Source organism: Musca autumnalis, unplaced genomic scaffold (genome assembly GCF_047663935.1).
Source record: "Musca autumnalis isolate F117 unplaced genomic scaffold, ASM4766393v1 scaffold_1, whole genome shotgun sequence".
Taxonomy (NCBI): domain Eukaryota; kingdom Metazoa; phylum Arthropoda; class Insecta; order Diptera; family Muscidae; genus Musca; species Musca autumnalis.
The window spans coordinates 109,713,402-109,728,378 of NW_027411644.1; the positions used below are offsets into that span (position 1 = coordinate 109,713,402).

Consider the following 14,977-nt stretch of genomic DNA (forward strand, 5'->3'; position numbering starts at 1 on the left):
TATTGGATTAAAAAATTTTAATCCGATAATATCGATAGGGAAAACAATCTATCGATATTCTGGAGCATAGCTGCAGTGAGACATCTTAATAATAAATTTTAATAGATAAAATTTGTGTTCAGAACTTGCAATATATTACTACTTGCAGCAGTTTTCCCGTTTAGTGCTCAAAATGCGTTCCCGTACTCCGAAATCTAGCAAGACTTGCACTTCTCTTTAAACAAAAATAGGGCAGAATAACACCCTCTTCTCCTGTTTTCTGCCATACAATTTTGGCCTAGTAGACACTTGCAGCATGTTCATTGGCATTTAATACGATAACTGATAGGTTAATTTTTATATTTCTGCTGGAGTTTTTGCAATTTCCACCATTTTTCCGTTCTCGTAATTTTTAAGAAATTTGTATTGGGAAGCAATTTTTGACAATTCGCACTTTTTTCTAACATTACCATTAAAAAAGTAAGGGAACACAATGAAAAATAGCATTGTAAAAAATAATTTAATATTTTTCCTCATTGTTTACAAATGTTTATACTAAAATTTTTTGTTGCAGCAATTGACCATCTACCTTGTTTATTCTGACACGTGAAAAGTGTTGCAACTTTTGGTACTTTTTTAGGCAAAAACAGGGTTGTATATTATGTGTACTGTGATTTCGATGTTGATTTCGCTGAAATCACGAAATGAGATGATTTCATTTTTGTATGCAAAATCACGATAAATTTTGCTTGATTCCGCGCGAAATCACGAAACGCCTTCGAAATCACGAAATGACGCCGAATGTAAACCAAACAGTAGGTGTGTTCGTTTACTCAACAATTTGTACAAGTTCAGTAACTTCTTGTAATCGGCTAAGGTCTTTTGTATTGTACTGTAGAGTAAACGAACAACATTCAGTAACAATTTGTAAAAATTTTGAGTAAACGAACACACATAGTAGTTGCAAGTACTTGCAACAACTTTTTACTTGCGAAGTTATCGAACAGACCTTTTATCGTGATTTGGATAATCGAACGCGACCATGAAAAGTCGATACTTCGATTTTCTCTATAACCGAAAGTCTCCTTCGATTTTTAGACCTGCAAAACTGAAAAATCGACTAATCCAAAATCGAACTTACATATCCCTAGAACGATGGCACCACTGACAACTCAAGACGGATAGTTGATTTTGTGGACACAAAAAACTCCTTTCAATAAAGCAATAAAGAAAAAATGCTGTGGAAAATGAAGAAGAAAAATGTAATTAAATAAACATATAAACATGAAAAACAAACAATTAAAAGAAAAGTGTGCGTAAATAAACGAAAATGTAGTGCGGTGTGGAAAGGAAATGAATGAAATTGTGTGTGATGGCGGTGAAGGAAGACGAAGAATAACTTAGCTTGCTTGCTTCTCTTTACGCAAAATATTAAAAGGCAACAACAAAAAGAAAACACAACAAGAAGAAAGAATTAAAGTGGAGTATAATATCTGTGTGTGACAACTAACTTCTTTGTGTTTGTGGGGGGATACACGAAAAAGAAACGAAAAAAGTGATTAAAACAAAAAAGTGAAAACTTGAAAAGTTACTTTTTTATTTGGTGGATTTACTTTGAAGTGGTTTGCTTGTTTATTTTTGTTGTTGCGCTGCTGTTATGAACATTATCGTTTGCGTTGTTGTGCCTCTGACGTCTCTGCCGCCGTTGTCATTTGTTGTTTTTGGCGTTTGCTTGCCCTCTCTTATTTGTGTTTGATGCGCGCACAAACACAAGTAAACAAAAACACGTCCGTTCGTCGTCGTCGCTGCTCGTTCATAGTTGGTGCCATTTCGTTTCGTTCATTCCGTGTATCTTTCAGTTTTTGATTTCGTGTTTGTGCTAAAACAGCTAAAACAACAAAGCCGTCGCAATTTTGCAACATGAGTGAGGTTCGTTCTCTACTCCCCCCGCCCCGACGGCCCTGTCCCACAGTCAACAAATCTTATTGAGGGGCCACACTCTGTGTGTCAAAAAAATAGAAACGAAGGAATCTGTGATTTTTATTTCCAAAGAATTCTAAGAAATTTCTGAATGTTGGAAGAATGAAAAAGGTTTGAAGCGAAGGAAACAAAATCAAAAGCAGTAAAAAAGATAAAAGTTTTAATAAGAAAATCATCCTTAAAGTTCGTTCGGTGTTTGGTGAATACAAAGTGGAGTTTGTTAATCGTGAATGTGCGTGTGTATGTGTGAATCTGTGTTTGCCGTTTTGTATTCAGTTGAAAAAGGGTTCTACGAAAAGATAAAATAAACAAAAAAAGGCCAAAGGAAAACAAGGAATAAGAAGTAGTGTTGAGAATAACAAGAAGAAAAACAAGTTGATTCTTAAGCACCAAACAACAACAACAAATACACACAAAAGCAACAACAAGTGAGAAAATTTCATAAGAAATGCATCACCATCAAGGAAGCGCAAAAGCAAATTGCAAAGCCGCGCCAGTTAGACGAAGAAATCCAATCGGTTCGAATGTATGCGAATAGTGACCCGGTCGCCAAACGTTTGCATTACTACCATACGAGTAGAACGGGAGAACTCCACTCTCCGACGCCATCTCGAAACTTCCAAAAGAACTTGAAATCTATAAAACTAAAGAAAGAAAAAATGACCCATAAATTTTAATTAAAAAATAAACAAGAAATATAAATTAATGTTTCTTTAAATGTTCCAAAGAGAGCAACGACAGCAACATTCATGGTTAATTATGCTGTGTTATATGCAAAAATTTAAAAATGTCAACAAAAAAATCAAAGAAATTGGTATGAGTGCTTGAAAACATGTGAAAGAGTCGAGGAAAAGTTAGTTCCCCCTTTTACAGTACATCCCATTTGTCTGTTTTTGGAGTTTTACAGAAAGTTCTAACGAAATGCAGTTTTTTCCAACTGCTGTTTTTGTTGCAAGTGAATTGTTGTTTCCTGTATCCGTCAGATAAATAAAATTTAATATTTTTGTTGTTGTGTATGACGAAAAAGTGTGACGAAAAAGAGAAATATTTTACAAAATAAACCATTATTTTTTAATGTGCAAATAATATGTATCCGTATTGTGAAAAAACATAGCAGGTTGGTTTTGTTTAAAAAATAAAATAACAAAGAAATAAAAGGAATTGTTATAAATGCTTAATGCAAGTGGTGCGTTATTTTCTAATACATAGTTCATGCAATACACATTTGACAACAAATTTTGTTTTGCATCCTTATAACAAATTCTTCAATAATGTGAAATAAATAATTTATAAATTGTATTCTTTATATTATTCAATAATTCAAGTGGTGAAATAGTTACGAGTTAATATAATGAGTGAATAGTGATGTTTCAACAACGTTTACATCATTGCCGCCTTTTTTCGTTTAATTAGGCAAATGTAAGTGTAACGTAATGTTCTACAGAATACTGCCAAATACATATCAGCTGATCTATGAGTTGTCAATAGATAATGAGAAGCAATACTCTTAGAGAGAGGAAATAATTATTCCCTTCACATCAAATTAGAAGAATTCGCTGCTGAAAAACTGACTTAATATTAAAAAAATAGATGTGATTTTGGCAAAATGATATGAAAAACATTGCAAGTTCCGTTAACAATGCTCATGTTATCATTCAATAGTGAAGATGTCTTCATTGACAAACAACTGCGTGTCTCAATGAGGAATTAGAAAAAAATAAGACAGAAATGTATTTTTCCGTGAATTTTTATGAGGGGAGTATCACAAATGTTCTAAATTGCAATGAATTATGTACATATTTATTGATTAAAATTCACTTTAATAGTGAAGTTGTCTCCATTGTAAAATTAAATAGCTGACAATACTATAATGAGATGTTACACCACATATGAGAGGATTCGTTTTATTCAGCAATGACATTAGTTCAATTTACCCAACTTACTTAATGGGAGCACAAGCCAGAAATTTTCCATTGAAAAAGTATCTACATATTCCAATGAATTTTACCGTGATGTGGGTAAGAGATATGGAAAAAATCAAGAATTTTGGTAAATTTAAATGAAATAAGTAAATATTCACTGAATAAAATTGTATTTTTTTTTCTTGTCAATCATAGAAACACATAATGAGATGAGGGACCATTGATAAGAGGATTGATATTCATTGATCTCTATTGCATCATTTGCTTATTTCCCTGTCTAAATTTACATTTTAATGTATTTTAACGAGATAGAGATCTTAGGTTAAAAAAAATCTTGATAATTGTAAATATGGAAATTTTGCTGAAAATTACTTTCTTTTTGAAATGAATTAAAATAGCAAATGTTTAGAAAATAATGACAGTAATTGCCGACCAAAATTGTTCCACAATCATCCCAGATGGGGCAAGGGAGACTTCTCTCATATCAGTGAGTACACCCCGATTCATATTAGCTCAGTAATATGGAACCTACTGTTTATCGCCGAGTCCGAACGGCGTGTCTTACGATATCACTTGTAGAGAAGTTTTACATGGCTGAAATATACAGGAAATGTCGCCAACATTACTGAGGGATATTTTGCTAGGACTTCTGAGTTTCAGGCCATTGGGCACGCTCACGGTGTCAACCTAATTTTTTGCAATGAAGATTTTTATTCAGGCATCAATTCATTGTCGAAAGTGTAACAAGGATCTAATATTTAAAGGACTACAAAAATATTCATAAATATAGTGTAGAAAAAAAACTTTGCTATCACAACTAAACGTTGAGAGACGGCTATTAAGGCCTGCGTACATAAGCTACCTTGCCTGATTGCTTTGCTTTCCTGCTTCATTTCTGATATAATAAAAATAAAAGAATAAAGAAGGCCGAGCAAATTTCGAACTGGTTTGCCCTTTTCTTTTTTATTCTTTTATCAAAAGCAAGCAAGGTAAGCAGGCAAGGCAGCTAATGTACTCACCCCTTAAGATCCGCATGGAGCACTTTTTATACAATCGAGAGTACTAGGAAGACGTTACATTTTCCGATGAGACTCAAGTTAGGTTGTACATCAAACAATCGAATACCGGCTACGCAACCAACATCATTTTCCCCAATAATTATATATTTATGCGGTTTTTAGTTTTCATGGTCCTTTTTGGGCGTATGAACTTGCCGATACAAATATATTAGGATTGAGGCTAAAAAGTTTTGGAAGTGGATATTATTTCTTTTCGACAGATAGCGCTCCCTGCGGTCATTTCAGTTGGTCACCGTATAACATAAAGCTTTTGGACTACAATTTAGCTTTTGGACTATCTTCGTAATGGGGGCAGCGAATACAAGTTGTGGACCGATATAAGTCATATTCGAAACTGATCTATTGCTCGCAGAGATATTACGATGTGCAAAGTATCGTGCACACCATTTTAGCGAAAAGTTTTGTATTTTTGTGGGGGAGGTACCCGAAGGAGTTGGACAAAATAAAAAATACTGTTAAGTCGCTCTTCATGTATTCAGGGTAACTACTATGTACCAACAAAAGAAACTTTTTTTCTAGTTGCATCCACTTGTTTTAGACATATGGATCAACATTTTTTTGTTAACAAAAAATATAAAATTTTGAGTTACCACCCTTGTGTTGAACAGATGCCATATGTTTGTAAGTTCGTTTATCTGCTTAATCTGGCTCTGGGTCTATCTCCAGTTAGAGGATTGTGGCTGCTTCGATATGATGTAACCAGAGGCCTACTGGAGCAGTTGGTGATTAGGATAGTTGTACTGGAACAATTTTTGTCTCCTCGTGTTGATGGTCCACTGAAGACATGAGAAGGCACACTGTTCCAGTTCTCAGGCCGGAATTCTGACGGTTTGGAATGTTTTTTCATCGAGTTGCACTTATATTCAGGGAACAAACTGGCCACAGACCACAGATCGACATATCGCGTTATAAGTGGTCCAAAAGGTTTTTTTTATCTGATCCCCAAGTGCTGCCGGCTACGGACTTGAGGACATTGTTCCTACATCTCAGATAGCTGTGGCATGGGCGTACGACATGAAATCGAATGTGTCCCTAGAATTTTTGGGAATTCTGCTACCTTCGACCATGACATTCAATTCTCTACCGTCCATGTGGTAAACAAATGACCGTAGATTTAATGGCGGATATCCGTATATTAAATTAGTTTCCTGTTTCACCCTACGGGGTTTGGACTTCTTGTTCCTGAATGCCAGGTACGACTGGCGTCCACTTCAGACTTGGCCGGAGGATTGTCTGTTCAATGTCCTCAATCAGCGTGGAGTGGCTGACAGTATATGTTCTATTACACAGCGTATCCTGGTTGCATCCTCGACAAATATGTGTGGAGATGGCGTGCAGCGCTGTTGCCGTGCTGTGTTGCTTACGGAATCCATGCTCCCTCCAGGGTCTTTGCTACAGGCGACAAAAGCAAAATCGGCCTGAACGATTCACTTTTGCTGGTATCCTTGCCTAGCTTCAGTAGCGTGACCACTCTGCCCATTTTCCAGACTCGGGAACAATGATGATCGCTAGCGACAGGTTGAGAACTTCAGTGAGATACTCCACTCCCAGCTCATGCGACTGTTTCAGCATTACCATGGAGATTCCATCAGGGCCCGACGATTTGGATGATTTAGCGTTCCTGATGGCATTCGCAGCATCATACATTGTAAACTGTGGTGGTTCATCCACGGCCCTGTCACTCCAGGGGTGGTCGACAAACTGTCGATTGAAATAACTTGCGCACCTCTTCGGGTCAGTCAACGAAACGTCGCCAACCGTGACTGAGATCCTATCTTCCAGGGTTCGAGAGTGACTTAACCGTTGCCCACAGTACACTTATACCGGCTTCAATGTTGCAACTCTTCAGATGATTTAAGCGCTTGTTCCGGTTATGCCCGCCGACCAACCTGTTAACCTCCAGTATCAACTCGTTGACTCTGGTGTCACTGGGATTGGCTCGACGAAGCTCATCACGCTCATTTGCTAATCCCGTCGCTTATGTTTGCAAACATTATCTAACCGAAATGACTAAAATGTTATATTTAGTTTCTCTTGGGGCTATGCGTACTTTACTGCAAAAAGCAACTTCGTTCACCATATTGCTCTTATTTTCTGCTCTCTAGATATGTATTTTACCACTGTGTCGCGTTCTGAGAGCTTTCATATATTTTTATCTGACCTCCAATAGCTTATTATCGCGTTACAAGAGTTCAACAAGAATTCTTTTTCTGCACATCAAATGCTGCCGACTAAGAAACATATTCCTATATACAGTTTGTCGGCGATAGCTGTAGCGATGTGTGTAACCAATTTGGTCCAAAATTGGTACATCATGATATTTCTCACAAACTTGGATCAAGTACCAAGCTAAATGGCGGAGGAACACGACAACTCTAGAATTGAAAATCTCATTGGATTTAAACGTTATTCCTACATATTTATTATTCCTACATATTCCTCCGAAACACAGATCAAGTTTGATAATAGTCCATTCTTGATCTATCCCCCAGTAATAAATATTTATGGCTTTTGAGGTTACTTCCAGCTTAAGGACACTTCTCGAATCGTGTTGCAATTTTTACTTCGACTTTAAAATGGAGCGACTTTTGGGCTTCTTTGTAACTATATAATTTCATTTTCGTGTTCTTGTATTAATCAGAAGGCCTACAAAATCCCTTATATCCATATATATTGTTTTGAAAATTTCCATCGCTGGTAGTTCTTGTGTACCCAATAATGCTAATGCCACCTACGAAAATTAGGGTATTTAAAAAGCCAACGGATTCATTTACTTGTTCCTTTTTTATTTCAAAATGCTCCGAGGAGGAGACTTGAAGATTGTCCTCCTATGACTCCAATATTTGCATCCAAACGGATTTTTTACAATCGGTGAATAGCCTTCCACCAGAAATGTCAACCGATAATAAACTTTTATGTAACACAATTCTAATAAAGAAAACATTTTGTAATTATGTATGTGTGACGTTTACTTTTCTAAAATAAAATGCGGAAATAATTAGGTCAGTCTGATCAATGGAAAATTATTAGCTTCATAAATTGATAACAAATGTGGGACTACTGATATGAAAAGCTGAGTAAAGCTTATCAGTAGGCATGCAAAATTAAAAAAAAATTAATCTAAAATTGTTGAAATTACCATTACAAGAAATTGATGGACGGACATACAAATAGAACCATGGAAATTATTTTCTTTAGACCTTAATTTTGCCGACGGCAAGGTCAATACAAATGATCGCGCCAAAACGGCCTAATCCACAGGCCTAAAAAATCAAACTGACTATAAAGATCTAACCGGAACCTTTGGAAATAATTACTAAAACAACTTCATATTGAATGGTATAACACCAGGTTATACAACCTGCTAAAATAATGCAATATGAGTTTTTAGTATTTATTTCTAAAGGTCCCGGTAAAGGCGCCTAAAATATGCAAGTGTGTTAACAGTATAACCTGTTTATCTTCCCCACCTTTAGACATGGGTGTGCCAGCATGGTGCAATGATAAGCCCAGCCGCCTTGCACATTGAATGCCCAGGTTCGATTTCCATTTCAGACCACATCACATTTTGACGGTGTCAAAAATATGAATCGGGGTGAATTCATTGGTATGAGAAAAGTCTACTTTGTTCCCTTGGTTCCTAAGATCGATATATTGAATATTACTCCTTAATTTATTTTCGGCTTTTATTTATGGTTTAGTTACGGTCCCCCGTCCACCACCAAAATATCATAAGATGTATAAAAAATATCGCACCACTTGCCTTATCTTTATAATATATATTTTAATATAATATTTAATTAAAGCTTATTATTTTAACAGTAAAAAAATGTAAAACTCAAAGACTTTGAAAACACCCTGCAGAAATATACATAACTATAATAACACTGAAAATACGTTCCTTAATAAAAAAAGCTAAAAAACAACAAATTTATAAATATGCAAAAATGCAAAATAAATAAAACAACAACAAAAATGCGAATGCATTAAAAGGCAGAATCAAAAGTTTGTGTGTGACGCAAATCCATAACAACAAAGTAAAGCAAATATTTCAAACTAAACCTCAAAACAAAAAACAAAATAATAATAAAGCTAAGCTTGATTTGATCAACACAGGTGCCAATTAAAATTTAAATGGCATCATTTAATACCACAACACAATCCAGCTCCTCCCAACATCAGCCTCAGCCACAACATCAACACCATCTTCATCATCACTCAGGCGCAAATCATTCCAATGGTGCTGCTGCTGCAACAGCTGCTGATGTTTTAAATTCTACAAATTTGGGTGCAGCCGGCGGCTCTAATACTCAATCACATGCCTCCTCCAGCAATCATCATTCTCAGTTTTCCTCTAGCCATCATCCTTCAACGCTGCCGCCCCCCTTGCACCACAGCAGCTCTGCTCTACATCACCAGCAGCAGCAACAACATTTTGAACGTTCTAGTTCCTCAACTACCACAACTTTTCTAGTACCCGTTACTTCATCGGGTCTAGCACCGCTTGATACTTCTACTTTCTTATCGACAGCATCGCCGCATTTTGTCACCTCTTCACCGGTTACTTTTAGTTCTCCGCATGCACCAAATGTTGGTGCAGCCGCCGCTTCATCAACCTCTTCGTCATCATATACTTTTGTACAGATTAAACGTGAACCTTGCCAAGTTTCGGAAGTAACCACATCCAATAATCATCCGCACCAGCAGCAGCAACAACATCATCATCATCATCAACAACAACAGCATCATCATACAATTGGTTCTTTGACTTCGGCAGCAAAGACTATGTCCTCATCGACACTAACAACGCTGGTGAAAATTGAAGCATCCTCTCCTAAAGTTCATGAAATGGATAAGGCGGCTCATATGTCGGCAACGGGGGCGGCATCGGGTGCTGGCGGCGGCAATATGGTGAATAGTTCAAGTAAGTAGAAAATGTTTATTTATTTTTGTTAATATTTTTGTTTAGTTTTAAGGATTTTATTCAGAGCAAGGATAAGCTTTTTGGGCTGAAAATGGGACAGATTTATGATCGTTTCGAAATATAAATACTCTCGTTAGACTAAAGGCTGAAGGTATAATTGTTCCATCCCAACTTTGGCGGTATGACAGATGGTGCTGCAGAATTGATAAGATATTGTAAAGCTACATAATGACATAACTTTTGTCTTTTTAAAGTGCAATGTCAATCGCTTTGAGCTAAAACACGCGGCCTCAAAACATTACAGCTTGATATGCTTTGGATGAATCATGCATGAATCCTCAAAGGTATTTTCGAAAATATTCAGCCGACTAGGAAGCAGAAAAGAAGAAAGTCGTTGCAATGACAATGACAATTCGGCCTTCCAACACTTTTTTGTAACATTTTCAGCATCTGAAACCAAATGTGGTTGCAACTTTTAATCAACCTATCTAGAAACTGTAAACAACGTTACTATTTCTGAAGAAGAATCTTTCATTTTGCAATTCTCTGAAAAATCTCGATTGATTTGTATTTATTATCATATATGATAAGACTTATTTGACATGACTACGTTTACCGTATCCTCAAAGGTATTATCGAACATCTCCAGCTCACTGTGAAACAGAAATGAAGAAAGCCATTGCAATGATTAGACCATTTGACCTTCCAACAGCAGCTAAAATCAAATGTGGTTGGTACTTTTAGTAATCTATCGAAAACTTTAGGCAACGTTGGTATTGCTAAAGAAGAAGCTTCCACTTTGTTATTCCTTTAAACAATCGATTGATTCGTAGTAAAGATCATATAAGTATAGCCTTATTCAATAGGCTGACGGTTACCGTATCCTCAAAGGCATTTTTGAATATCTCCAGCTCACTGTGAAGCAAAAAAAGAAAGCCGTTGCAATGATTAGACCATTCGACATTCCCCCTACACTTTTTTGTAACATTTTCAGCATCTGAAACCAAGTGTTGTTGGGATTTTAAGTCATCCTAACCAGAAACTGTAGACAACGTTGATATTTATGAAGAAGAAGCTTACATTTAGTAATTCTCTGAAGAAAACGATTGATTCGTGGTAATAAGTATGTAAGAAAAGCCTTATTTGTCAAAATCACCGTTTCCTCTAAGGTATTTTCGAACATCGTCAGCTCAACGGAAAGCAGAGAAGAAAAAGCCGTTGCAATGATTAGACAATTCGATCTTCCAACACTTTTTTTAAACATTTTCAGCTTCGGAAAGCAAATGTGTCTGAAATTTTTAGTCATCCTATCGAAAATTGTGGACAACGTTGATATTTCTGAAAAAGAAGCATACATTTTGTCATTCTCTTATGTAAGAATAGCCTTATTTGCCAAAATCAACGCGTCCTCAAAGGTATTTTCGAACATCATCTGCTCAGTGGAATGTAGAAAAGAAAAAGCCGTTGCAATGATTAGACAATTCGATCTTCCAACACTTTTTTAACATTTTCAGTATCTGAAACCAAATGTGATCAAACTGTTGATCATCCTATCCAAAAACTCTATACAACGTTGGTATTTCTTAAGAAGAAGCTTCCAATTCGAATAGGAATAGCCTTACTTGAGATGATGATGATTACTGTAACCTCACAGGTATTTTCCACAATCGTCAGCTCTATGAGAAGCAGAAAGCCGTTGCAATTATTAGACAATTCGACCTTCCAACACTTTTTTAAAAATTTTCAGCTTCGGTAACCAAATGTGTCTGAAACTTTTAGCTCATAGGAAAGCCGAAAAGAGGAAAACCGTTGCAATGATCCGCAGCTGAAACTAGATGTGGTAGTCAACGTTCATATTTCTGAAGAAGAAGCATCAAATTTGTCATTCTCTGAATAGGTTCGAACAATCCAGGAATAATCGGTAGTGATGATAAAATACTAATGACCTTATTTGATATGAGGATGATTACCACATCCTAAAAGTTATTTTCGAACATCTCCAGTCCACTGGGAGATGGAAAATAAGAAAGCCGTAGCAATGATTAGAAAATCCGACCTTCCAATATTCCGACATTCCAACATTGTCGAAATCTTCTTGTCTTCAAAAAGGGAATCCTCAGGCTGACATCTCATAGGTGAACAAAAACCTTTCTAATCTAAGGAAGTTCAGCAGAAGGCTATACAACATACGCAACAAAACGAAAGTGTCCACTGATTGGAAAATCTATAAGGTGTCTTTTAATAAGTACAACATGGGATAAGTACGTATTCAGATTCCGTAGGATTCTTTCGAAGGATCCTAAGTTCACCAGAAGCATCAAAAGCGGAGATTGTCATGACGTTGTCCATTCAACATGTTGTCTTGACTGAATAAAGTTGTGAACCAACCCACATTTATCCAGCAGTAATCTCCTGCTTTTTTGAGGTCGGCGTGTCAGGCGAACACGTGATTATTAGTGAATTTTACAAACTTCCAATAGGGTGCCTACTATAATATAAAGCCTCGTTGATATCTGTGCGCCTCAACGAAGTACAGACTTATATGTCAAGTCCTTGGCGTGGCAAAGGAAGGCTACGCCATGATCGAACATTTCTCGCCCATTAACTCTATATCTTATGGATTCTCTTTTACAACACAACAACAAACAAACACAAATTCTATTATACAGGACCTATGACGGATCAGGCTATGGATGCCGACGAAGAACGTAAAAAATTACCCAAACCACATTCCAAAGGCGGGGACTTCTTGACTCCTGACGAAATGTATCTAAGACTCAGGCGGTATAGTGAGTAAGTTAAGACTGATTTTATCAATCATCTGAAGGAAGGAAGGAAGGGGTGTCATTATCGGACTCAGTGACGACAGTGATCTGAATGGATATTGGGATAATAATCCATAACTCTCTGACGGACAAGAATTGTCCTTAGTTAACACAGGGACTGCTTATTACAAAAGACTGGTGCACCTCTAACTTCAAAGAAGACGTCGGCACCCCATGCAAAATGTCATTGTTATAGAGAATGAAAGGCGGAAAGCAGAACTCTCCTTCTCCATCATTAAGGAGAAAAATCGAAAAAAGATTTACTGGCGATGCTGTAATTATTAGAAGTTGTTAGGACGGTGGGACCAAGCCGAAACCACCCGTAGTAGTGTCGAATGAGTCGGGGCCCTCACACTCTTAAGTTGTCGGAGGAGAAATGGTGTCGTCTTGTCCTGTGGCAACGATAACACAGAATCCTGCAACTAAGGCATCTCTGATATCGAGGCTAGGGCTCAAGCCGGCGTCATCACATGTGACACTATCTTTAACCAAACCAAAAATGATGGCACCTCAGCAAATAACCAAATAAATAGACAGACTGTTGGGACATCTTCCCCTGTGGAAAAGGGTCAACTCCGAAATGTAAACCTTTCTCGCACCAACAAAGTGCAACAAGGGTTAGGTCATCTGAGGACGCCCACCGGACCCCAATGAGACGTATGACTCAGCAACCTGTAAAAGCACTAACGGTCATTCGAGAACTAGACTTGCTATGATGAAAGCCCCAGACGACCTCCTAGTATCAGTCATTGACAATGGTGATCCCGAAAGAAAGATCAGCGATGTTTATAGGCTGCTGGTAGAGGGTCTTCTGAGGAGAGTCGTCTTATCTGACAGCGTCGAGAAAAGTATGACGTGTTTCGGCAGAGAAAGCCTTCATAAGAGAGTCAATGTCATTAGATGTCAGGATGAAAAATCGAGAGAATTCCTCACACAGACAGCCATTTCTTTCAATGGATCTCTGATGTGGTAGATGGTGATTTGAACAATAAAACTTATATACGTAAACCAATTAGAGTTCAGATCAGGTCTTGGGGCCCTAAATTGATTGTAACTTTAAGTTCTCTTTCAGATCACTGAGTGGCTCGATTTTATAATCGATAACTCCGCCAAGCCACACTTGTGCTACTTCGTGCAACTGGCAGAACAGTGATACCGTGATAAGGCTAGCCAGATTTTTGCACAATGAACTAAGATGCAAGACTTTCAAAGCAATCTGGGTAATCGTCTTCCAACGCAGAATCATATCTCTACTTTGCCTGAACAGGTTTAAACTAGAAATAGGTGTCGGAAATATTCAAGGGATGTGATGAGAATGCTTTGCAGACCATGCGAAGATGAAAAAGAAATAGAGACAATGGAGCACGAACAAATGACTGCGAATTTTTGGTGAACATACAATGGAGTCTCTCACAGCCTTTTACAAAGCTCAAAAATGGCTACAACGAGACAAATGATAGAAATGGGAGCGTGTCACGATCGTGACACTAAACAACAACTAAAGTGTAGTACTTCGGTATATCATCTGAGCAAGTACGCACCGAAACAACAAAACGAAGCAAACCAAAAAAAATCCCCATGTCATTTTGCCACTTTAAATCGACCGTTTGAGACAACGGAGCACGACCAAATGACTGCGAATTTTTGGTGAACATACAATGGAGTCTCTCACAGCCTTTTGCAAAGCTCAGAAATGGCTACAACGAGACAAATTATAGAAATGGGCGCGTATCACGATCGTGACACTAAACAACAACTAAAGTGTAGTATTTCGTCGTCGCTAAAGTTTTTAGTTGTTGTTGTTGTTTAGCGTCACGATCGTGACACAGGCCTATATCTCAAACAATTAAAACCCTTTTTCATAACTTCTTACTTCTATCTTTTTCCTCAATACTTTCCATAAGGTCCCTAGTGAAGTAGTTGCCAATTTAGGAAGGTTCGGGTCAAGAAGTGTATTTCATTTCGGTAGGCCTAGGTCCCCTGAAATTACCCTGCGTACGTCCCTGGTTGTGCCCATTGATTAGGTGTCAATAAAAACGCATTACTCAAGACCTTGGATGCCGGTATATCAGCTGGGCCATCTAGCAAGTACGCACCGAAACAACAAAACGAACCAAACCAAAAAAAAAATCCTCATGTCATTTTGCCACTTTAAATTGACCGTTTGTCACTTTCTTAGAGACTTCTTATCTTTGGGGGCAAATGAAGTTAGTTCTTGTAGTTGTTGTTGTTTTAGCCATGACTTGAGTTTTTTTAACAATGCATGAA

The 14,977-nt window shown here is 37.3% G+C and overlaps 1 protein-coding gene across 4 annotated transcripts in view; it reads left to right on the top strand.

Moving 5' to 3' along the window:
- Positions 1-1,097: 1,097 nt before the first annotated feature.
- Positions 1,098-14,977, top strand: part of wge (BAH domain and coiled-coil containing protein winged eye) — a 144,163-nt gene continuing 130,283 nt past the window's right edge. For 2 of the 4 annotated variants that reach the window (XM_073988249.1, XM_073988269.1), the window contains exons 1-2: positions 1,098-3,076; positions 8,767-9,884. In XM_073988249.1, the coding sequence (XP_073844350.1) occupies positions 9,095-9,884 (790 nt within the window). In that variant the 5' untranslated portion in view covers positions 1,098-3,076; positions 8,767-9,094. The remainder of the gene's footprint in view (positions 3,077-8,766; positions 9,885-14,977) is intronic. The other 2 variants (XM_073988239.1, XM_073988259.1) reach the window with 1 other exon arrangement.